Raw genomic sequence first — 24612 nt, forward strand, 5'->3', positions numbered from 1 at the left:
ACTTCCAGAGGCCTGAGTTCAAGCCCTGCATGTGTGCCAAAGAATGCTGTTGTTCAATCTAGTGGTGAAAAGGTACCCAGCAAAAGCAAATCCAGGGGTGGGAGGGGTGCAGTGGAGCAGTCATACTCCCCCATCTTTTCCACAGTGAAGGGCACCTGCTGATGGATGCATTTCCCCAGGTGCCTAGGTGCTATGCTGGGTGAGGGGAGCAGGTGACAAAGGGAGACCCTACCTGCTGCTGTCACCAGCTGAGCTGAGGGTGGCTGTCCCCCTTCAGCCAGGGGCTGTGGACAGCAGCTGAACAGGGTGCCAGGTCCCTGCTGCTTCTCCCTCCACCCCCTGGCCTAAGGGCTACAGCTGCAGGGAAAGCCAGGGGGTGGGCAGGGAGCAGAAGTGCCTGGAAGTAGGGAGATCTCCCACTGAGGCCACCGTCTCTTGGCGCAGCTTCCTCAGCTGGATCTGTTGGGAAAGCAGGGACCTAGCACCCAGTGCAGCTGTTCCCCACAGGCCCTGGGTGAATCAGGACACAAGTGGTCCAGTGACTTCCACTGTCCTAGAATTGGCTAGAGGCTGCGGTGGCAGCAGGTTTCCAGCTGCTTCTGCTCCCTGTCACTTTGGCATCCCTCACATTCTGGGAACAGGCACTAGAAGGCAGGACTGCCTCCAGCCAAGCCAGCCACTGTAACCTGCTGATTCCCTGTGCTCCTGGCTGGAGCAGTCCTAGGGCTCCCCTGCTCCTGGCTCAGCTGGATCGTGGGGGCAGTGAGCAGGCCCTCCCTAAGGCAACCCCTGGTGGAGAGTGGGAGGGGAGGGCAGGGGATACCTGCACTGGAGCCAAGCTGTGTGGAGGGGCTACCTGCTTCAGGGTCTCCAAGAAGCGCCTGGGTGGTGGTGGTATGTCCTGCACCCCCCTTTCCAAATTCCTGGATCCACTCATGGCATCCAGCCCTTCCCACTTGGAAGTCAGAGGCTCACAGCACCCTTCAGTAACGTTACAGGAACTCATGCCTCAAGCGCGGTAACCTGATGGATGGGCTCTTACACTCAGGTGGACGTTTCCCTTGTGGATCAGCAGCTGTGATTTGGATCTCAAATTTGATATGAGATTTCAATTTGATTACTGGAGCTAATTGCATGTGTTCGCATAGTTAAAAAATAATTGCGTGGAGTATAGCTGTTACAGTGAAAGACTCATCCAAATGCCATTGCTGGATTTTGTTCAATACAGCTCCTGGCATATGGCACCAAAACAGATTGGTTTTGCCACTGGGTTTCAAATCCTGGTAACGACAAACCCTGCCATTCCTTGAAACATCAGGGGAAAATGTTTAGTCCTGTGAGCTCAGGCTTGGCTACTGCGCTCCTGCCTGCGTGGAAACTCATTTCGTAGCACGGGGTATTGAAGAACGGATGATGGGCTGTCTCCACTCCTGTGCCGTTTTAATTCAACTCTGCCACTGACTCCTTGTGACTTTGAACAAGCTCCTTCGTTGCTCTGGGGATGCAGTGGCGGTAAAGGGGGTCGTGGTAGTGGTCTTTGAATGCTTGAAGGGCTGGCATAGAGGAGACACCAGGGAAGTTGTGGACTTTCTGTCATGGGGGTTTCGAGAAGAGCTTGGACAGGCACTGGTGGGGGGTGATCTAGGTGCAGGGATGCCTGTGTTTATGGGGGCTTCCCAGGCTTCTGGGACCGTTGTCCCTTCTCCCCTTTCTGCTACGTCGGGGGGCTCCTAAGCTTCCCTTAGAGGTGCTGGGTTTTGGCTGTAGCCAAGGCTGGGGTGCTCCTGCTGCGACTCAACCCCAGACGATCCTGGCTCGTGGGCCTTGCCCATCCACTCAGAGTCAGACCGATGCCAGGTTTGGGGTCAGGCAGGGGATGCCCCCCATGCTCAGACTGGTACAGGCGGTAGCGGGGGCACGGGCAGAGGATCCAGGTGTTCAGCCTGCCCTGCTCCTTTCCGGCCGCCGTGTCCTTGCCCCTCGGCAGCCGGCGCCAACCCCGGGCCTTCCTCTCCCTGCCCCCAAAGCAGCCGGCGGGCCCCATCCCGCACCCCCGGGTGCGCCAGCCCCAGAGCGGGGTGGGGTCCCGGGGGCGGGGGGGGAGGAGCCTGGGCAGGCCTCTGGGGTGGGGCCGCCTAGTGGTTAGACCCTCCCACGTTTGGGGGGGCGCGGCGGGGGCAGGAGAGGCCGGAAGTGGGGGAGAACTACATGTCCCACAATCCCCCGCGGCGGCGGCGGCGGCGTCCATAGCAACGGGAGACGGGCCGGGATGGGGCAGGATTACTACGGGGCGCTGGAGCTGCCCCGCAGCGCCAAGGACGCCGACGTCAAGAAGGCGTGAGCGGGGGGGGGGCACATCTGGATCCTCTGTCCTGCTGCACAGCTGGGGCGGGGGGGGGGTAGAGCGAACATCTGGGTCCTCTGCCTTCGGGCTGCTCAGCTGGGGGGTTTGAACATCTGGATCCTCTGCTTGGGGGTACAGCTTAGGGGGCGCACATCTGGATTCTCTCTCATGCTGCACAGCTGGGCAGGTTGAACACCTGGATCCTCTGCCCAGGGGGAAGCAGCTTGGGTGCGGGGTTGAACATCTGGATCCTCTGCCCGGGGGCTGCGCGGCTGGGCCAGTGCACATGCGTCTCCTGTGCTGGGGAGGGTTCACATCTGGATCCTCTGCCCGGGTGTTGCACAGCTGGGGGGTGGCTGCCCAGCTGGAGGCTTTGCCCAGGGGGTGCACAGCTGGGTGAGTGCACCTCTGTATCATGTGCTGGGGGTGCACAGCTGGATCTTCCGCCCTTGGGCTGCACAGCTGTCTCGTGCGCTGGGGGTGCACAGCTGGGCCGAGTTAGGCCCTGGATCCTTGCCCCGGAGGAGCGCAGCTGGGGGGTGTCCCTTTGTGCGGGGCACGTCCGTGTCAGATGCAGGCAGGCCCCGGGTGCAGCGCTGGCCACGGACCCATCGCTGTGGCAGCTCTGCCTGGCGGGTGTGCGAGTCTGTGCCAGGCTGTGCAGGGCTGGCCTGGGGGCACAAGCCCTACCCACGGCATGCCGTCCAGCCCTGCTTTCCTGTCTGCTGCATCCAATAATAAATCCCCCTTGACTTCCTCTTCACCATTTAGTGTTGTGTAAGCCCTTCTCACGTGTGTCTCCCCCTCCGAGCACCTCCTTTCTCAACCGACCGGGCCTGGCCTCATCCCCTCCTAGGGAAGCCCCTCCATGCCACTCATCACCCTTGTTGCCTGTCTCTAGCTCTTCTCTATCCTTTTGGAGGTGCAGGGGCCGTATCTGGGAACAGGATTCAAGGTGTAGATGCACCAGGGATTTATAAAGGGGCATCACGATACTTCCTGGCTTGTTCACATTTCCCTTCTTAATCATCCCTAACATGTTTGCCTTTCTGACGGCTGCCGAGCACTGGGCTGGTGCTGGGTGAGCAACCCGGTGCTACGCGTGGCCGTCGGGAGGGGGCTGAGCGAGGCTACGGTGAGGTGACCGAGAAGGTCTCCTTCCGGGGGTCCTGCCTGGCACGGGACACTGGACGGCGTGTTGGCCCACGAAAGGCTGGAAGGGACCCGAGTGCCATCCTGCACCCCCCCGCTGCCACTGAGTGCTCAGCGCAGGCCGTGCAGGGAGCTGTACGTAGATGCTCTTGCAGCCACCTCTAAGAGGCAGACTCCTCCATTTAGAGCCAACAGGGTGAGATGCAAGGCCATGCTCGTGCCCCTGGGAGCAGGCCCCAGCCCTCCACCGACCCAGACCTTCTGACTTGGGATCTTGCCCTGTTAAGCTGTGCTGGGCTGCGAGGCCGGGTCAGACTCTGCCCCCTTTTGCCTTGCAGCTACCGCAAGCTGGCCTTGAAGAACCACCCTCTGAAAAGCAAAGAGCCATGGGCCAAGGAGAAGTTCAGGCAGATCGCAGAGGCCTACGATGTGCTGAGCGACCGTAAGTAGAAGCCTGGTCCTCTCTCCCCAGAGATAAGCGACGCAGGGCTCGGGGATAAGTGCCGGCACGGAGCATCCTCTTTGCAGGAGGGGTCATGAGCCACGTATCTCTGGGTTTGCTGCCACAGTGATTTGCCTGGGGCTGGCACTGTCAGCTGCTCGGGTGCATGCACGCTCTGACTGATACCGGGGATCATCCTGGCTGTGCCGGGACTTAGCATGGGTGGATCTACAGTGCTGTGCTGTAGCCTGATGCTGGGATGTACAAGGAGGGGAAAGTGATGGAGGGGCTGGGATGCGGCTTTGGATCCTGAAGAGAGCACGTTGTTGGATGTGGGATTGGGTTCTGGTGTCCACACTTCACACATGGGTGCCAAAGACTTGGAGAAGGGGCAGAAGGAGCAACAGGAAAGGTCTGAGGGCTGGAGAGCATCCCCCATGGAGAGAGAAGAAACCCATTGATCTAGTGAGTTCATCAAAGGCATAGGCTAAAAGGTGCCTTGATCACTGCCTGAGCAAGCTGCCAGGGCGGCAGAAATATCTGCCAACCGAGGCTGCTAGAGAGATCCAGCGGGTGGAAGTCCAACTTCACCCAGGGTTTGAGTGGTTTACCCCGTCAGGGCTCTGCAGGAGGTGGCGACTCCTCGTTTCCTATGTAATAAACCCAGTTTACCACCTGGTCAGTGTGTCCTGTGCCCCATATCCCTTTCCCCAGCTCTCAAGATGAGATGTGGGTTGCTTCTAGGGACAAAATCCCTGCAGAAAGCTGCCACCGCAGCACAGCAGTAGCTTCCTCTTGGCTGCTTCAGTCTTTCTTAAGGCAAGGAGGCTGCTCAGCAGTGGCAGAAGGCCCTGGGGACAGAGGTAAGACCTTCATTCCCGCGAGCAAAAATTTGCGGCCACCTCCTGATGCCTCCTTGTCCTGTAGCGGTGAAGAAGGGTGTGTACGACAAGTTTGGAGAGGAGGGTCTCAAAGGCGGCATCCCTCTGGAGTTTGGGACTGAGAACCCCTGGACCGCGGGCTACGTGTTTCATGGCAACCCCGAGAAGGTCTTCAAGGAGTTCTTTGGAGGAGACAACCCCTTCGCTGGTAGGTGGCTTCTGTTGTTATTTTGGGGGGGGCTGGGCTGAGGCGGGGTCTCTGGCCCTGTGCTGGCAAACAGTGGGTTAATGGTTTTTTTATGGCGGCCTAGAACCCACATGTCGACCCGGCTACTAGGAGCCGGTGGCCTCGGCTCCCTGTCCCCAGCACCCTGCCAGCCCTTCCTGCCCCTCGTCCCTGCCCCTCGTCCCTGCCCCTCGGGTGCTCTCAGTAGGAGCCTGCAGACAAGGCTCTTCACCGTGCCCCGGGGACAGTACAGCCAGGGACGTTCCCTTTCCCCTCGCAATGCTCAGATAACACCATGAAGCCAAGACCGGCAGAGCTGGCAGTGGCTTCCCCTTGGACGTTATCGCCATGCCAGGGTCGGCTGCTAGCATTCGAGAAGCTTTCCTCTATTTCCGTGGAGCCAGAGCCAACTCCTAGCTTTAGAGGAGCCTTGGATGTGGGTCAACTGGTGCCTTAGCTCAAGATCCTTCCTGGCAGGGAGGTTGGTGACCCATTTTGCAGCCAGGGTAACTGAGGCTCAGAGGAGCCCGATGTGAACTTGCTGGGCCCAGGTGATTCAGGCTGGGCCTAAACCCTGAGATGCTCTGACCTGAGGCGACTTGCCACAGAAATGAGAGGGGTTGGTGCCCGCACTGTGACGAGGGCCTCAGGCTGCCCAGCAGTCAAGCCGCTCACCTGTGCCCCTCTCCACCGTCGTATCTCTCCCCTTTCTGGCCGCTGCTTGCAGAGTTCTTCGCTGAAGACGGCTCGGATGCGATGGTGGCCTTCGGCGGACTGCGGGGCCGTGGCGTGGCCAAGCAGGACCCCCCGATCGAGCGGGACCTCTACCTGTCGCTGGAGGACCTTTTCTACGGCTGCACCAAGAAAATTAAGATTTCCCGCAGGGTGAGGCCGGGCTGCAGGGGGACCTGGGAGTGCAAGGTGGGGACCTGGGCACGGGGCTCGTGGGCTGCTCTGGGCTTTTGCAGGCTATACGTCAGTGGCTGGATGAGCAGCGTATTCCCCCATGTGCTCCAGGGTCTCCTGGCATAGGGGTATGGAGAGGGCATGGGCAGGGGCATGAGCCTCGCTGCGCCCTGCAGCATGGGGACCGCCTGCTCGTTGCCAGGCTGAATTTATTCCTGACTAGCTTCTGCACAGGTGCCCTTGTGCCCGTCAGCACCAGTAGCCCCCACTCTCTCCCTGGGGGTATCAGTCCTGCCCCGCCATCAGCCTGAGTCTCCTCTCACAAACCAGCCTCCCCAGCACCCTGCCAGCCCGAGTTGAATTTCCCACCCCCTTGCTTCCCCTCCCTGGCATGGCTCCCTGGGCTGGGGGCAGCTTGCTAGTCCATGTACCCACTGCATCTAGCACCTCAGGCCCAGTGTTTCAGGCACACAGCCACTATCTCCGTGCACTCCGGCCCTCGGCGCTGCAAGCTGAGCCCTCCCAGGCCGTGGTGCCCCTGCGGCTGGCGCCGTTGCCTGAACGTCCTCCGCAAAGGCTCAGTCTAGATTTGAGCCACCTCCTCTCACCAGCCACGTTTGCTGCCCAGGTGATGAATGAGGACGGTTACACATCCACCATCAAGGACAAGATCCTGACCATCGACGTGCATCCGGGCTGGAAGGCGGGCACCAGGATCACCTTTGAGAAGGAAGGAGACCAGGTAAGGGCAGGGACCCCCATAACACTTGGGATGGTTTAAACTGGAAGGGGGTGGACACACAAGCCTGTGAAACCAGCCTCAAGGCAGGGTCATCACTGACCAAACCATCCCAGCCACACGTCTGTCTAACCGGCTCCTGAAAGTTTCCAAGGAGGGAGATTTCACAGCTTCTCGAGGCAGCTCGTTCCAGCGCTTGATCCGGTCGGAAAGATCCCCCTCATCTCCAGCCTAAATGTCCTCTGCTGCAGCTTGAGACCATTGCTCCCAGTCCTGTCCCCTGCAGGCAGAGAGGGAAGCCCATCTTCATCCTCTCTGCAATCACCCTTTGGGTATTTGAAGACTTATCAAATCCCCCTCGGTCTTCTCATCTCCAAACTAAATAACCCGAGTTCTTTCAGCCTGTCCTCGTAAGTTGTCTCCCAGGCCCCGATCATTTCTGTCACTCTTTGCTGGCCTCTTTCCGATGTGTCCATGCCCTTCTTGAAGTACGGGGCCCAAAACAGGACACAGGACACCGGGAGGGGCCTCCCCAGTGCTGAATAGAGAGGAAAGTAGGTGGCATCTGTGGCGGGCCAGTATGGGGCGCTCCTGCGTTGAGCCGCCCACCTCCCTGCGCCCGACCACCTTCCCGGCTCCGAATGCCTCCCTAGGGGCGCCTTATGCTCGGCCGACCCCTCTCCCGGAGCACACTCGCTAGTCTGGGGGTAACGTTGCCGCCACCACCTCGAGAAGGGACTGTCTCGGCCCTGTGTCCTCGGGGAAACACAGGCCTAATAGTCTGACAGGTACTCGACCCGGTACAGGCACTTGGGGCACTTCCCCAAGGCGGGGGGCAAAAAGTAAAGCCTCCCTTAGTCCGCAGACCTAAGGGGTCTCTTAGGCGTAATTTAGACCCACCCCTCAATAAGTCTCCCACACCGGTCAAAAAAGAGAACTTTATTGATTACGAGGGGTAGGGGAAACTAGGGTACAGGACTGAGCAATATCTTAGAAATCCTAGAGAGCAAACAGTGTGGCTGAGGTAGCCTTTTGATCATGTATCTGAGTTACTGCCAGCTAGATATCTAATCCGATTGAGTAGCTTAGTCACAAGCATCTTCCAGAGGTCTCCAGTTTCCCCTCTGGAGTCTGGGGGTGAGAGAGAGAGCTAGGTCCCGATGGCAAGGCTCCTCTGTCTCCCCCGCATGGCTGCTGCTTCACCTCATGGCCGAAGAGAGCAAGCCTCCTCCCCCCCAGCCTATATAGCCCCTGTGACCTCACTCACCTGGGCCAGTGGAGGTCAGCCCCGGTTGGCTGTCAGCCAACCAATTTGAAATCCATCACCTGTCACCGGGCAGATCCCAGCTCCCCAGGTAGATGCCCCCCACCCAGGTGGCTGATGCCAGCCCCGTAGGCAGGGGGAGCAGGTTCCCCCCCTCAGGACTGCAGCCAGCTCAGGTTACCTAAAGAGACAGGCTGAGGTGTGAATCCTCTGTGCTGGCCCATCTAATCACATTGTCACAGGGCAGAGATTTTGGGGAGAAACCAAGGTGGCTTTCTGCCACAGCATCTTCCCTCTGAAAGCCTCCAGGTGCTCAGCAAACATCGGTTAGTGAATGCACCAGCCTCACACCGGGCCTGAGAGGTCTGATGCCCCTTTTAAGCCAAGGCACAGGGAGACTAACAGAATTTGTCACCTCCCTAAGGAATTTAGGAGCTTATGTAGGGGCAGAGTGGGGGACATGGGAGCCCTTGGGTCCCTGTAGCTCTGACTGAGACTCTTCCAGGGTGGCCTTGGGCCAGCTGTGTGACTTCCCTGCCTCCGTTTACTCACATCACTGTCCTTCCCCAGATGCTAGAGGAACAGGATTCAGATTGCACATTGATGTCATGGGCACGAGGCAGTGCCAGGAGGACATTGCACATCCAAAGTGTTTCCCATGGTTCAGATTCATAGATTCATAGATGTTAGGGCCTGGAAGGGAGCTTACAAGAAGGCTTTTCATGTGCTTGTGATGCTCAACTAAGAGTATGGGACTGTGGTTAGCATGGAAGTAAACTACCCAGCCTCCTTATATCAAGAAGGGTGTTAAAGAGCCCAGCCAGAGAGGGTGACCTGCTTTCTCGTCTCTCTCTGGGTCTTTGGGATGTATAGAAATGCTCTGGAAGAGTTTTTCCCTACCTGTCCCATAGCAGGAATGTCAGTTCTGGTGTCCCCCGCTGTAGTGGGCAAGTTTCTCGAGCCTCTGAGCTTGGAAAGCATTTGGAGGCGGTTTCATAGCATTGGCACTTGCCATCTCAGCTCCTCCTCAGTGGCCCAGACCTCCAGCATCCTCGGTAAAACACAGGGGACACGAGACCTTCTATACAAGTAACGAAGAGGAAGGTGCCTATAAACAGAAGCCCAGACCCGTTGCAGACCATCTTTACCAGCTGGAGGCAGCAAGTCTGTTCACTTCCCCTGCAGACAGTCCAGGTCTGCGGTAGAGATGGACTGAGCTCCTGTTTTCCCCTCTTGCAGGGCCCAAACATCATCCCGGCAGACATTATCTTCATTGTCCGTGAGAAGCTGCACCCCCGGTTTAGGAGGGAGGACGACAACCTGCTCTACGTTGCCAGCATCCCCCTTGGGCAGGTATGTGCAACAGGGGCTGCTCCGCTCCTGTCAGGAGCTGCCCGCCGGCCTCTGCGGGAGCTTGGTCACTTTGCTCCTGCCCCAGCCGTCCTGTATGAACGAGCTGCCCTGGATGGGCTGCATTATGCCGGCACCAGGGTGGAAACGCCAAGGCCTGGTGACGTGGCATGCGGGATTGGATTTTCCCCCACTCTCCTGCCTAAAGGCATCCGATGCCCTGTGCTGTCCAGCTGTTTGCATGCACCCCCCACAAAGGGACCCCCCCCCAATACCAAACAGAGCAGCCTCGAGGCTGCGCTAAGAGCTGGAGACCTTTAGGGTCTGCAACCTGCCCTCACAGCCTGGCGGCCTCGTTTGCAGGCCCTGATCGGCTGCACAGTGAGTGTGAAGACGCTGGACGACCGGCTGCTGAACATTCCCATCAATGACATTGTCCAGTAAGTGCCACAGCCCCGGGCATGACCCCTGGGGCAAGGACCGGGCTTGCCCGGGTGCTCAGGCTGGGCCCTGCCAGCCAGCCCTTGGGAAAGGGGGATGGGCTGGGAAACACAAGGGCAGGCTTCCCAGTAGCCACGGAAGACGACGCAAGGCTTTGGTACGTCTCCGCAGGCCGGTCTCAGCTCTTCGGGGGACGTGGGCCTCTTCGAGGCATCTTAGGGGGTCGATATTTCTAGCTGCTCTCAGACATCGAGGCCTGCTGGTGGACAGTCAGTCCCAAATGCTTTTCTGTCCTGCACACCTGGCGCAGCTTGTGGATCAGCCTGTTTGTTCTGGTCTCGCTGCCAGGCTAACGTCTGCCCTTGGAGGCGTGTACCGCATTGGAGCCAGCTCCTTTGCCCGCAGTGCCAGGCAGACGGGAGCTGTGCAAGCTGCTGTCACCTCCAGCAGTGCCCGAGCAGGGCTGAGCTCAGCCTGCCCCACGGAGCTGGGTGGGGGCAGCAGGAAAGGCCCCTTTGCGACCCAGGCAGGCGTTGCCGAGGGCCAACACAACTGGCTGCGCCATCCCGTTAAATCCCTACCTGCGGTGCCAGCCAGGTGCCGCCTCGTGCCCAGCAGGCTCCTGTGCCGTGCACAGCATACACCTGGAAGCACAGCGCGGCCCTCCCAGACTTCCCGGCCCCGGCCCCCAGCAGCAGGGCCACGTCCCTGGCTTGGCCGGAAGGGGGTAGGAAGGCATCTCCCTGGTTAATGCTGCTGTTCACTTTGCAGCCCCAAGTATTTCAAGATCGTGCCGGGCGAAGGGATGCCCCTGCCCCGTGACCCCACCTGTAAAGGGGACCTCGTCATGTGCTTCGACATCTGCTTCCCGCGGCACCTCACCCCGGCCAAGAAGCAGCTCCTGCGGCAGGCGCTCCTGAGCTGAGAAGGAGCCTCATGTCTGTCCCCCTCCCTGCTCCCCAGAGGAATAAAGCCTTCTAGCTACTTGTACAGCTCTTCAGCCTTTTGGCTCAGGTCAAATGTAGGGGGCGTCTGAGTCCCAAGACCTCTGGACTTGGGCCTGCATGTAGGATGCCCGCCGATGAATCTGGGCGTATCCGAAGTCCTCGGGTGATAGGTCTGGGATGGAGGATGCTCGCCAGTCGTAGCACCGTACATCCTGCTCAGTCGAGCTAAAAGGGTGGCGTACACCCAATGGAAAGGAGGGGACATCACCAGGGATGACTATACTGCAGTCACTCGGGGATGCAGGGGGGCGGTCAGGAAGGCCAAGGCAGGGATGGAACTGGGGCTAGCTTCCCAGATTAAGGACAACAAGAAGTCCTTCTTGAAATACACAGGGGGTAAAAAGAAGGTTCCGGCAGGACGCGTCGGGAAACTTGGTCATCACACCAGACAGCAAAGCTAACATGTTTAATGATTTCTTTGCCTCCGTCTTCCTAAGTAGGGACCAGAGCAGCCTCCTCCCTGCTGGGCCCCCCTCAGGCCCCGGGGGAGGCACATCTGGGCCACGGGTTAGTGAGGAACTAGTTAGGGAACTTCTGGAGGGGCTGGACGTATTCAAGTCAGCCGGTCTGGATGATTTCCATCCTAGAGTACTAAAGGAATTGGCCGAGGTCATGGCAGGACCCCGGCACAGCTTTACGAGCACTCGTGGGGCTCTGATGTGGTGCCGGGGGACTGGAAGAGGGCCAACGTGGTTCCCATCTTCAAAAAGGGGAGGAAGGAGGACCTGGGAAATTATAGGCCAGTTAGTCTTACCTCGATCCTAGGCAAGCTGTTTGAGAAAATTATTCTGGCACACAACCAGGAGGGGCCAGCAGGGGACTGCATGCTTAGGGGCAACCAGCACGGGTTCATCAGTGGCAGGTCCTGTCAGACCAACCTGGTGGCCTTTTACGATCAGATCACCAGATCGTTAGACGCAGGGGGAGCAGTGGACATAGTCTTCCTGGACTTCTGGAAGGCCTTCGACACTGTCTCTCACCCCGTTCTCATTAAGAAACTGGGGGCTGTGGTGTAGACACCCACACAGTCAGATGTGTCGCCAACGGGCTGGAGGGCCGCACCCAGAGGGTGGTGGTGGATGGGTCCTTCTCAACCTGGAGGGACGTGGGCAGTGGGGTCCCGCAGGGCTCGGTCCTCGGGACCGCACTGTTCAACATCTTCATCAGCGATTTGGATGAGGGGGTAAAAAGCACCTGTTCAAATTTGCTGATGACACTAAGATGTGGGGGGATGTGGGCATGCCAGAAGGAAGCAACAGACTACAATTGGACCTTGACAGGTTACAAGGGCGGGCGGATGAGAATGGGATGGGATTCAACACAGACAAGTGCAAGGTGCTGCACCTGGGGGGAAGAACCAGTACCATACCTACAGGCTGGGGGACTCCCCTCTTGTCAGGGCAGAGGCAGAAAAGGATCTTGAAGTCATCATTGATGCCAAGATGAACATGGGTCGGCAGTGTGGGGATGCAGTCAGGAAGGCCAACCGCACCTTGGCATGCATCCACAGATGCATCTCGAGCAGGTCCAAAGAGGTGATCCTCCCCTCCATGCAGCACTGGTCAGGCCGCAGCTGGAGTACTGCGTCCAGCTCTGGGCGCCGCACTTCAGGAGGGATGTGGACAGCATGGAGAGGGTCCAGAGGAGGCCACTCACATGATCGGGGGCAGCAGGGCAGGCCCTACGAGGAGAGGCGACAGGACCTGAACCTGTTCAACCTCCACAAGAGAAGGCTGAGGGGGATCTAGTGGCCTGTTATAAACTAGTCAGAGGGGACCAGCAGGCACCGGGGGAGTCCCTGTTCCCCCGAGCACTGCCAGGAGTGACCGGGAATAACGGTCACAAGCTGGCAGAGGGCAGGTTTAGGTTAGATATCAGGAGGCGCGACTTCACAGTCAGGGTGGCTAGGGTCTGGAACCAACTTCCAAGAGAAGTGGTGCTGGCTCCTACCCTGGGGGTGTTTAAGAGGAGGCTGGATGTGCACCTTGCCTGGGTCGTTTGACCCCAGTACTCTTTCCTGCCATGGCAGGGGGTCGGACTAGATGATCTGCTCAGGTCCCTTCCGACCCTGCAAACTATGAAACTATGACATGGTTTTTGGGACAACTAAGATCGGCTCCAGCAATACGATTTGGAACTGATTTGGCTAATTTGACCTGGTACACGAAGTATATTATAACACAAATACAAAAAGTCTAGCTGTTTGTACAGCTCCTGGTGAGTTGCATAGGACCAGGGCATGTGCCTCCCTGCAGCTCTGACCGGGTCACCTTCGTGCAGGGTCTGAGAGCTGGTGCGGGGGGAACACCACGTGATTGCTCCTCTAAACATCCAGTTTGCCTTGCAGGGGGAGGAGGGTGGATTGAGGGACTTCTATGCCTTGCCTCAGTTTCCCCCATCTGCAAAGGAGAACAGTCCGTGGAGCAATGGGAGTCATGAGGATGTGGTCCCCGCAGTGCTGGCAGGTGCAGAGCTCCCACCGCAGCAGCCCAGCCTCCCACCGTCATCAACACAAACTCCCCGAGACTCCAAATAAAAGGGTGGAAGTTTAGCTCCCATTTCCCACCTGAGATTAAAACAGGCTGCAAGCCTCTTCGCTCACCTTTTAGGGGTCAAGGCAAAGCCAGAAGCCTCAGCTGACTGAAGCCCCCGGAGAACATCCCCCCATGTAATGGTGTGGAGCACCAGGGACTGCTGCACAGGGGTATGATGGGATGAGCCCTGCGGGGTTCAAACTGGGATTTCTGGGAGCGAGGTGCTGCGGCACATAGCAGGACTGACAGGGCTTCCCCCTCCCTGGCGGCTTCCAGGTGAAGGGCTCCAGATAACTGCAGGCCTTCGGCAAACCTCGTGGGAGACGGGGACGTCCGTTAAGTGACCCACGGACTAGGCTTTGCCCACCAGACCGTGCTCCTAGGTGCGTTGGGCCCATCCCTGCTCTGTAATGGTGTTCACCAGCTCCAGGCTACTCAGGACCAGGCTGAGCATGGGAGCAAAACCCTGGGGCATGCTGCTAGCAAGCCCCCACCATCCTTGTGAGCTGCAGCAGCTGGAACAGGCAGCCGCTCCAGTGTCAGGGATGGCAGTACTGGGAGAAATCCTCCTCCCTGCCCCACAGCCTGACAAAGCCCCAGCCTGGCTGTCAGAGCTAGTCACAGTGGCCACTGCGTGCCAGGGGTCACCGCCAGACCACTGGCCACCTCCCTCCCTCCAGAAAGGCTCCCCAGTTGAAACTGGGCTCCTCTGAACCTGCCTCAAGCCAGGCCCATGAATCACGAGACTGGCCAAACGCCTCCACGTGCAGAGACCGAGCAAGGCACCGAGCATGTCCCTCTGCAGAGGGACGCAACCTCGCTTCTTAACCTTAGGCTTTATTTTGAGATGCACAACGCAAGGCAGGTGCCGTCTCCACACCCTCGCTGCCCAGAAGCACATGAGGAAACCGGGGCCTGGCTGGCCTGCCAGATGCTTGCTTGTACTTTCCAAGCCTTGGTAATCCTTCCGCCCCTTTCCCACCACTGCCGTTTTCCATCCACAGCATCCGACTCGTCCCATCTCGGCCTGCTCTGCAGAGCCCCACCGCAGCCTCTTGCCATGCTGGGCACATAGATACTTCAGGGTGGATTTGGGGGACTAATTTCTGGCTTCCAGACACTCCAGGCCCCTTGCTTGAAGCCTGATGAGAGCTCCAGGGAGATCTACAACTAAGCATGCCTCTCCTCATGGCACTGGGGATTCAGGGTCTTAGAGGCTGAGCACTCAGGTCTGGAGAGGCCGGCATGGTACTTAGCAATTGGCACGACAGAACTGACAGGGAAGGGGCTCCCCGCAGACTGCGTTACCAAAGCAGGCATCGGCCTTTGAAATGGGATGCTGAGTCCCATCTGCTCTTGCTACATCTCAGCGCTCGGCCCAGCCGAGATCAGCACTCGATGTCCCGTGGGATGTGCCAGCTGCAGGAAAGCCGTAAAGGAAACCTCCCGCCCAAGCCCACCGGGGCAAGGACGCACTTCTCTTCCACGCCAGACGAGGCCCTGCTCCAGTCTTCTCCTGTTGGCAGGGCAGAGTCGTCAGGTCTGGTGTAGGAGAGGCGCCACAACGAGCTCAGAGCCAGGGGGCAGAGGCAGCAGGGGAGGCAGGGCGAGCGTGGCGCCGCATGAGGCTGCGATGAGGTCTCAGCTGTGCCCGGGTCAAAATGGGGCCCCCCAGGAGCCGCGGGCAGCCATCATGGCGCGCTTCAGCTGCTCGTAGGTGACGAACATCACCACGTTCCAGGAGCCCAGGCGCAGGAAGGAGGGCATGAACCTGCGGGTGAAGAGGGGGCTGAGAGTCACGGCCAGGCCAGGGTCGCCCCCATGGAAGGGGCAGAGCAGCGGGGGGGGGGGTGTCTCGCTGTGGCTACAGGTTGCCCCACCAACCCGGCTGTGACAGGGTACTGGGGAGCGCGAGGGAGCTGGACGTGATGCCAGCACAGTGCCGTGGGCAGCAAAGATGCCATCTCCACCGGGCTGCCACTTACCCCTTGTAACAGGCCAGCGGCCCCTCCGTTCTGAGCATGGTGAGGGCGCAGCTCACGGCGCTGCTGTACTGGCCCGGGGCAGAGTTCATGTATCGGGTCTTCACGACGTCGACGGGGGAGGCAATGAGCGTGGTGCAGAAGCCAGCCCCGAATGCGGAGGTGAAGTGGCACGGGAGGTTATCTGCAGCGAGAGACACCAGCTGAGCCTGGGGGCACTGGCAGGCAGACTCAGGTTCCTGAGCTCTTGGGACAGGGGTTGCACTACAGCAGGCCCAAAACCATCCCAGGCTGAGCAGGAGGTAAGTGCCAAGCTGCTCGAGACCAACCAGGATACAGATACCAGCTCCATCCTGTTAGTGAGCTCAGAGCTCACCTCCTGCACTGCTAAGTCTGCCTCACTTTCTAACACGGGAGGAGGAGGAGGTGAATTGGCACCCCACCCTCAGCCTGACCTGTAGCCAGCTCCCACCCTTTTCCTAGATTCAGGCACTCAGGGGCCATGAGCATCCTCTGCCCCAAGGAAGCTCCAGCACCTTGGGATAATCCCCCCTAGCTGGGAGCCACCTGTGAACAGCCCCGCCACAGGCTCTCGCCCCACCTGTCATGAGGTTGGACCGGAGCAGCAGGTCCTTGATCAGGTCATAGGTCACCAGCTCAGTGCAGTTCACAATGGCGTTGCGGGCCACGTTGGGGGACATCCCTGCGCGGGCAGAGAAACAGGGGTCAGCGGGGTGGGAGGCCATGGTGGACCCAGCCCCGCACACCCGGCTTGGCCCCAGCACTGACCTTTCCACAGCCCTCGGAGCCCCTCTTCCCTGGCAATGGTCTTGTAGGCATCCAGGGTGCCCTGGTACCGCCTGCCGCCCTCAGTGCGGGCCTGGGCCTGGAATCGCACTTTCACCACATCCGTCGGCTGGGCCACGGCCACGGCCATGGCCCCCGTGGTGCATCCCGCCAGGAGCCTGCTGCCAATGCCAGCATCTGCAAGGAGGGCAAGAGATGAGGAGTCAAGCCAGGGAGCCCATCATGAGCAAAAGCAGAGTAGATTTGCACCTCATTGCTTAACTAGAGCAGGGCTCTTCAGCCCCCGGCCTATAGGCCAGATCCAGCCCCTGGCACCATGTCGTCTGGCCTGGAAATGCGGTGGCAGAAGAGTGGTGACACTGTTCGCCCACTGCCAAATCTCTGGGGGAGACCCTTGGGGAGCTCCGGGCTCTGTGTGCTGGATCCAGCATCTGATCCCAGGGTGCAGGGGTGGGTGGCGGCAGCGGCAGGGCTCAATCCCAGCACGTGGTAGGCAGGAGAGGGCAGCTCCAGGCATCAATCTTAGCATGCGGGAAGGTCGTGGGGCCTGATCTGACCCCCGCGATGGGCCCCATGCCACACATCTGGCCCATGGGGCCACCAGACTGAGCACCCCTGCCATAGAGCATGCGCTGCCGTGAGCCCAACTCGCTCCACAGTCTTGTCGTGAGCTTGCCCAGCTCTTCGCAACAGAAGTGCTGATCTATTACTTTTCCAGAGACAAAAAGCAAGTGAAAGCCAAGAGCAGCATTTTCCAAGGGGAGGGACCTTGAGTCTGAAGGGTTCGAGAGCAAACCACGTGCTTAAGCCACAGGCCCCGTCCCTGTCGCTCAGAGGTTCCTGCACAAGATCCTGCCCCTGGAGGGAGACAGAGGCCACGCTGGGGGGGACGGAGGCACTCACGCTCCGCGCCCTTGGTGTAGAACTGCTTGACCGAGTCATACAGCCCGATGCGGACAGAGGCGAAGCTCATCTGACGCTGCAGCCCGGCCACCAGCCCGTTGTACAGGCTCCTGGGACCCTCCGTCTTCACCATGGTGGCTATGGTGCCGAAGACACCCTTGTACTGTGCAGTCTTCATGCTCCCGGCTGCCTTGGTCTCGCCTTGGATCTGCACAGGGAAAGAGACTTTGCAGTGAGCCCCATGCACCAGACCAACCCCCGAAAGCCGTGGCCCCTTGATTATTGAAACAGCAACTGCGCGAGGCAGGGCTGGGCAGGCTGGCACTGGCACATCAGATACGGCATGCCCAGCTCATAGCAAGAGCCAGGGGCTTCTTTAGCTTCCACAGCCTGTTGCCTGCATGCCTGGCAGATGGCATGGACCTGCCACACACAACGGGTTCAGTGCAGGATCAACTGGCTCGGGAGGATCAGGCCACCGTGATGCAAAGGAGCCAAACCAGCATGGCCTTGCTGAGCAAAGGCCACGGAGGGGTAAGAGGTAAATGCCGGGTCTGCACAAGGAGGACTAGGAGCAGAGGGATGAGCTGTGATGGTGGCCTCAGACCAGCGTCAGGAGAGGGGACTGGGCAGGGGAACGGCTGCCCGAGGGACGATGCAGTAGAAGCACCTGTTGCACTGGCCGCGGCCGAGCTGGTGGCTGTGCCTCTCTTGCTTCACTGTTACCGCTCTAAGGCCCATCGGCCAGGAGGGGACTCAGCTCCAGACGTTCATTTGCCAGGGCCCCAGGGCACCTCACCTGTAGCCTGACTTTGGCCGTGTCCAGGGGGAAGGTGATGATGTCGGCGATGCAGGCTGCCGTCCCGGCCCCCACGAACTTCACCGCGGCCGTGGGGGGCACATCAGTGGGCTTGAATCCGACCATCCTGCTTGCTGCTCCGGAGACGGCGACTGGCCGGCAAGGAGGAGCGAGGAAGTACGCGGCGCTCGAAGGGAGCGGCCCTGTCTAGAGGGCAACAAAAGCTGTGAGATGGCCCAGGACTCAGAGCACGACCCAGCGAGCAGCAGCACAGGCCACTCTTTCCAAGACCACAGTTTCACGGGTCACCAACACCAACCAGCCAGTGCCACCAGGCCCATCACAGCAGGAGCAGCCTCCGCTGGTAGCTTGGAGGATGCTGCTGTCCTAAACATCTCTTTCTCCTCCTGTGCTATAATGCCCAGAACGCCCTTAACTCTGCCTCTCCTGCCTGCCAGCAGCAGGTGGTGAAGAAACAAGCGTCTTTGAACAATCTCCTTCTCACTGCACTGATGAGATACGGGCAACGCCCTCACCCCCCTGCTTTACCCAAGGGCAAGTTGAAGGGTACTGCTGACCTCTCAGGTGTTGTGCCTGGCACCTGCATACAAGAGGAGTTCACAAAGTTTTTAAGACCAGGTAAAGATAAACCAGTGTGAGATGGCTCCGGCAAGGCCCGAGCAGGGGGTTGGGCTAGATGCGACCCCTAGCCCAGTTTTTCTACAGTTTTATGACTGCACTTCTCCCTGGGGCCATCACGTAGGCCGGATGAGAGGCAGGATGCACTGAAATTGTTCCCTGCTTTATTATGAAGCACTTGGGGGTTTGCAAACGCTGCTACAGGCAGCAACAACCCATGAGCAGCTTTCACAAGCTCGGGTTCCTCCTTTTCCTCTGGCGTGGGGATGGGGGAGGGATCAGTGAGAGGCTTTGGGGCTGAGCATGTGCATCTTGCAACTCTGATGGTAAAATTTCAGTTCCCCAAACCCGGCGTTGGCTTTCCTGGGAGTCCTGCAGGCTCTGGGCTGAGTGGGCAGAAGCGTGAGTAATGCCGTGTGACAGCCCACACACCCGATGGTGACCTACGTCCTTGTGGCTAACACCTCCCCTGCTCCGTCACCCTGATAAGGGCTTGTTTTGTTGAGCTTGTTGCCTAGCCTCCGACAGGATGGATCCCCTGGACCAGCACAAAGCTCTGCCATGGGCTGATCCGCACAGAAACCACAACGGCACGGTCCAGGAAGCGGCAGGCTCACAGCGGCTGCAGACAACTGCAAACACAGTGCCCGGATGTGGGACCCCGGGGAAGAAAACTGATGAGCGTGGTGGGAACCAACTGAGCCGCTTTGCTCTGCACACAACACAGCTGCAAGCCAAGAGCAAGCCGTTAGCCCGGGACTTTGCAGCCGGATAGTTACAACGCCCATGGGGCGAATGGGTGCCCAGGTTCTCCGAGAGCCCCGATAAAATTCAGTGTGTGGATCAGGTGCGTGCAAACGGAGCAAGTGTGGACCAAGCACTGCCCTGGAGGATGCCTTACTGCCGGGAGGAGCTGCTGCAGAAACCAGTCCAGGGAGCGACTGCAGTTCCAGCTTCCACGGGGTGAATTTGGGGCACTTGCTCTCACAGGACGAGTGCTAGAAGGGGGGGCCTTGCCACCCAGGATGGGCCTTTTCCTCAAGCCCAGGCCTAGAAATCCCAGTTTCAAGGCTGGGAGCCAGGCCATGCACATGCGTGTGTGTGCGTGCATGTGTAGGGGATACTATTGGGAGTGTGTGTGTGGTGTGGTGTGTGTAGGGAAGCGTATGGGGGGCCTGCTGTGTGTGGGGGGGGGGGGGACTTTTGCTTCTGAGTCTCACTCTGTGCAGACAACCCCAGCCTTGCACAGCTCCGGAGAAGCCCATCTCATCTGCCGGGAGAGCGAAGGACAAGCCTGGAGGCTTCCTGCCAACAGAGGCACTTTGGGAACATGGTTTTTGGCTGAGCCCTGGGAGAGCGAGTGCTCAGAGCCCGGTAGTGCTTCACACACAAAGGCACTTGCACAAGTCTCTCTTTAGCCACTATAAGGCAGCTTCATGGCAATTAAAAGCTTTACCGTGCCTTGCCGTGGAGCACGGTGCAGATGCCGTTTTGCGAGCAGCAGCTGCATCCGCAGACCCCCGCCCCAGCGCGGCCGGAGACCGTCTCGCCGGGAGAACCGCACGCCCCGCTGCAGCCCGCACCTTCGCCCCGCCACGTCACCCGCGACGCAACTCACCGGTGCAAAGTAACTGCCCGCTGTAAGAGCGGCCGGGGCCGGGCCCAGGCCCCGGTCCCGGCGGCGCCCGGCGCACGTTACCTGGCGGCGGCGTGCCCCGGCGGCGGGTCAGGATTCCCTGAAGGCGTCGCGCCCGTCGCACCGGCCCCGCGCCGCGGCCAGGCGGCCCCCGCTCCTCGCCCTGGACGCGCGCTCCCGGGCAGGACCCCCGAGCCCCGCCATACTTCTGTGGAGAGAACAGGCAGGCGGCGCTGGGAAGGAGCCGGCGGGGACGGGCGGGCTCCTCTCCCCGCCCGCCGCAGGCGCGGGCGGGCCGTGGCCCCCGACACCCCCAGGCCCAGGGCGGTCGAGGCGGGCCGCGGCCAAAGGCCGGTTAGCCCCCAGGCGCCGCCGCCGCGGGCGGGGACGGGGACAGGGACGGCGGCGGGGGCGGCCCGAGCCCGAGGGCGCCGCACGCACGGACTCACCCGGCGCGCAGCGAGCCGAGCTGCCGCCGGGGCCGCGCCTTTATAGGCCGTGCGGGGGGGCGGGGCGGGGCCCCGCTGCGGCCTGGACGCCGCCCCGTGAGGGCCAGACCCGCAGTGCGGCCCGCCCGCCCGCACGGCCCGGGTCACGGCCGCGGCCGCGGAGCGCCCCTGGGCAGCGGGCTCGCAGGCCCGGCCAGGCTGGCCGTGAAGACCTCTCAGGTAGATGCGTGCACCGCGGCCTCGTCTCACAGTGCGGGCACCTCCTTGTGAAGAAGTTTTTCCTCATGTTCAGCCTGAAGCCGGGAGTTGGTGGCCGTTGTTTCTGCTTTTCCCCCAGGGCGCCGCGGTAGCGGTAGGTCCCCTCCCGGCCTTCGTTTCTCCAGGCTTGAAGAGGCCAGGGCCCTCGGCTGCTCCTCCTCTGGCCTGCCCTGCCAGGCCCTGGGCGCGCGGGCGGCCCTTCTCCAGCCCTGCCGAGGTGGATGCGCTGGTCCAGCGCGGCCGCGCCGATGTCCAGTAAAGCGGGAGACTCGCTTCGGATTCACCGACTGATGCACGCCGGAGTTTTCTTGGCCCTAGCGGCTCCTGCGCCGCGTTGCCGGCTCTTGTTCGCACCAGGCTCTGTTGTTACCCCCGATGCCTCTCAGGCGTGGTGCTGGCCGGGCTAGCGGTGTAGGAGCGCTGCAGGGTCTTCCTTCCCAGACGCAGCAATTTGCATTTCTCGCCGTCGAACCGCATCTGGTTCTGTCCTGCCCAAATGCCCGCCTGTCTGGGTCTGCTCGTATCTGCAGCCTCTCTGCGGCTGTGTCCGCAGGCCCCCATATCTGGTGTCGTCCGCAAACTTGGCCACTGGGCTTTTCAGCCCCTCATCCAGGTCGTTGATGAAGATGTTGAACAGCACTGGGCTGAGTACCAACCCCTGGGATACGCCACTGCCCACATCGTGCCAGGACAACACCGATCCATTCAGCTGGACGCGCTGCATCCTACTCCGCAACCAGTTTTGCACCTACTTGACGCCGTCAAGTTGACAGTCCCACAGTTGAGCCCGATATCTTCCAGTTTTCTGATCAGTACCTTGTGGGATGCCAGGTCGGAGGTTTGCTGGGAGTCGAGTTATATGATCGCTGCTTTTCTCTCGTCCAGGTGACGAGTCAGCTGACCATAGAAAGAATGAGGTTTGTCAGACATGACCAGCCCGCAACGAAGCCATGCTGGCCGTCATTCAGGGTCATGCCTTCTGTAAGGTGGTCATATGTGGCCTGTTGGATGAATGTTTCTAGGATTTTCCCTGGAGTAGAAGTTAAGCTAATTGGCCTGTAGTTTCCCAGGTCCTCAGGCTTTCCCTTCTTGAAGATGGGCACAACATTGGCCCTATAGTTTCATAGTTTCATAGTAGCTAGAGTCGGAAGGGACCTAGGTAGATCATCTAGTCCGACCCCCTGCCTTGGCAGGAAAGAGCACCGGGGTCAGATGACCCCGGCAAGGTGCTCATCTAACTTCCTTTTAAAAATCCCTAGGCTAGGAGCCTGCACCACTTCCCCTGGAAGCCGGTTCCAGGCCCTAGCCGCCCTGACTGTGAAGTAGCGCCTCCTAATATCTAATCTAAACCTACCCTCCGCCAGCTTGTGACCGTTATTCCTGGTCACTCCTGGCAGCGCACGGGGGAACAGGGACTCCCCCAATACCTGCTGATCCCCCCTGACCAGTTTGTAGCAGGCCACAAGTTCCCCCCTTAACCTTCTCTTGTGGAGGCTAAACAGGTTCAGGTCCTGTAGCCTCTCCTCATAAGGCCTGCCCTGCTGCCCCCAATCATGCGAGTGGCCTCCTCTGGACCCTCTCCATGCTGTCCACGTCCCTCCTGAAGTGCGGCGCCCAGGCCTGGACGCAGTACTCCAGCTGCGGCCTGACCAGTGCCGCATAGAGGGGGAGGATCACCTCCCTGGACCTGCTCGAGATGCATCTGTGGATGCATGACAGGGTACGGTTGGCCTTCTTGACTGCCTCCCCACACTGCCGGCCCATGTTCATCGTGGAGTCAATGACGACTCCAAGATCCTTTTCCGCCTCCGTGCTGGCAAGAGGGGAGTTCCCCAACCTGTAAGTGTGGTGCCGGTTCTTCCTCCCCATGTGCAACACCTTGCACTTATCAGTGTTAAACCCCATCCTATTCTCATCCGCCCACCGTTGCAACCTGTCGAGGTCAGCTTGTAGCCTATTGCACCCTTCTAGTGGACCCACATCCCCCCACATCTTAGTGTGATCAGCAAACTTGAACAGGGTGCTTTCTACCCCCTCATCCAAGTCACTGATGAAGATGTTGAACAGTGCGGGCCCGAGGACCAAGCCCTGCGGAACCCCACTGCCCACTGCCCACGTCCTTCCAGACTGCCCTCTTCCAGTCCTCTGGGATTTCTCCAGAGGCCCGTGATTTTTGAAAGACCTTTGCCAGGATTACTTCTGCCAACTCTTGCAGCGCTCTTGGGTGGAGTTCATCCGGTCCTGCTGATTTATATATGTCTAATTTCTTTAATTGATCAGACACCAATTCTATGGGAATGGTGTCAATCCCACCCAAACCCTGTCCCATTTATGCATACAAATCGTGATTGAACCGAATTGGTTGTAACTTGGTCTGCTTAAACCAGTGCACGCCCTTTACAAAGTGATTCTTGAACCAGTTTGAGGGCCACAACTGCCTCCCTCCCCCCCCCCCCCCAACTCCCTGGGTGTGAACATTTCATAATCTCTTAAGGACCCCAAATTAGCAAACTATGCAGCTGTGCACGTGCACAAAAACCGCTGCCCTGGGCCTAGGACGTGCCTGGCCAAAGGACTGCGACGTTGGGGCTGACAAATGCCCGCTTGCTCTGGACTAAGCGAGCTGTTTTCCAACCTAGGGCTCTGCCCTTTAAAATCACAGAATCAAAGAGAATGAGGGTGAAAGGGACCCCAGGTCACATCTAGTCCAGCCCCTGCTCCAAGCAGGACCAGCCCCAACTGCATCATCCCAGACAGGGCTTTGTCCACCCTTACAAACCTGCAAGGATGGAGACTCCACCACCTCTCTGGGGAGCCTGTTCCAGTGCTTCACTGCCCTAGTAAGAAAGTTTTCCCTAATATCTAACCTAAACTTCCCTTGCTGCAGCTTGAGCCCATTGCTCCTTGTCCTGTCATCTGCCACTGCTGAAAACAGCCCAGCTCCATCCTCTTTGTACCCCCCTGCAGGGAACTGAAGGCTGCTGTCAAATCCCTTCTCAGTCTCCTCTAGATTAAATCAGCCCAATTCCCTTAGCCTCTCCTCACACTTCATGTGCCCTAGACTCCAACCATTTTTGTTGCCCTCTGCTGGACTCTTTCCAGTATTTCCATATACTTTCTGTAGTGGGGGGCCCACAACTGGACACAGGACTCCAGATGTGGCCTCCCCAGTGCTGAACAGAGGGGAATAATCACTTCCCTTGACCTGCTGGCAACACACCCACCATTGCAGCCTAGGATGCTGTTAGACTTCTTGGCAGCAAGGGCACACTGCTGGCTTGTACTGACATGATTGCACACTGTCCCCCCCAGGTCCTTTTCTGCAGAGCTGCTGCCCAGCCCATCACCCCCAGCCTGCACCGGTGCAGGAGATTGCTCCATCCGAAGTGCAGGACTTCGCACTTGTCCTTGTTGAACCTCATGAGAATCCTTTCGGTGAACGATGCTGATTCTCAGAGGCTTGGACAGCTCAGGGCCTCGAAATGAACAGCCTGGCAAGATGAATGAGGAACGACTTTACCTCTGTGCTGTTGTTCCAGTCTTGATCACCCAGCCACAAAAGGCAACGGGTCCCAGTAGTTATGTTGGAAGGAACCTAGCAACAGAGCTGGGAATAATGGACTGCAGATAAGGTTTGGTGCCATAAACCCAGCCGCCTGGAAACTCTGACATCTCTTGCATTTCCCTTTGCACTCAACCAGGAGGGATACTGTAATGGGGGGAGTGAAGCTGAGGTAGCGTTGAGTTTTCCAGTGCAATGCAATGAACCCCCCACAGCAAAGAGCAATGGAGAAGGGGGCTGCAAAAGCACCTAATGAGATGCAGCAACCTCTGAGAAACAGAGGCAGGGAAG

At 59.3% G+C, this 24612-nt stretch overlaps 2 protein-coding genes across 4 annotated transcripts; one reads left to right on the forward strand and one right to left on the reverse strand.

Moving 5' to 3' along the window:
* Positions 1-16: 16 nt before the first annotated feature.
* DNAJB13 (DnaJ heat shock protein family (Hsp40) member B13) lies at positions 17-10730 on the forward strand. Of its 2 annotated transcripts, XM_090030800.1 has the most exons (8): positions 17-2337; positions 3835-3938; positions 4866-5027; positions 5773-5930; positions 6580-6693; positions 9194-9307; positions 9668-9744; positions 10517-10730. In XM_090030800.1, exons 1-8 carry the CDS (start codon positions 2270-2272, stop codon positions 10668-10670), a joined length of 951 nt encoding a protein of 316 aa, XP_089886926.1. In that variant the 5' UTR covers positions 17-2269; the 3' UTR covers positions 10671-10730. The 2 variants fall into 2 exon arrangements, with proteins under 2 accessions (XP_089886926.1, XP_089886925.1); XM_090030799.1 differs by lacking the exon at positions 17-2337 and having other exon boundaries at positions 2412-3938.
* Positions 10731-14045: 3315 nt separating this feature from the next.
* LOC149875448 (dicarboxylate carrier UCP2-like) lies at positions 14046-20649 on the reverse strand. Of its 2 annotated transcripts, XM_090030803.1 has the most exons (8): positions 20502-20649; positions 20035-20260; positions 17778-17984; positions 16979-17186; positions 16058-16252; positions 15870-15971; positions 15272-15452; positions 14046-15057 (listed from the first exon to the last, which is right to left on the reverse strand). In XM_090030803.1, the coding sequence occupies exons 3-8, from the start codon at positions 17901-17903 to the stop codon at positions 14943-14945; spliced, it is 927 nt and encodes a 308-aa protein (XP_089886929.1). In that variant the 5' UTR covers positions 17904-17984; positions 20035-20260; positions 20502-20649; the 3' UTR covers positions 14046-14942. The 2 variants fall into 2 exon arrangements, with proteins under 2 accessions (XP_089886929.1, XP_089886930.1); XM_090030804.1 differs by lacking the exon at positions 20502-20649 and having other exon boundaries at positions 20116-20260.
* Positions 20650-24612: the final 3963 nt, after the last annotated feature.

The sequence above is a fragment of the Crocodylus siamensis genome, chromosome 1 (assembly GCF_052110815.1).
Source record: "Crocodylus siamensis isolate JL-2025a chromosome 1, ASM5211081v1, whole genome shotgun sequence".
Lineage (NCBI taxonomy): Eukaryota > Metazoa > Chordata > Crocodylia > Crocodylidae > Crocodylus > Crocodylus siamensis.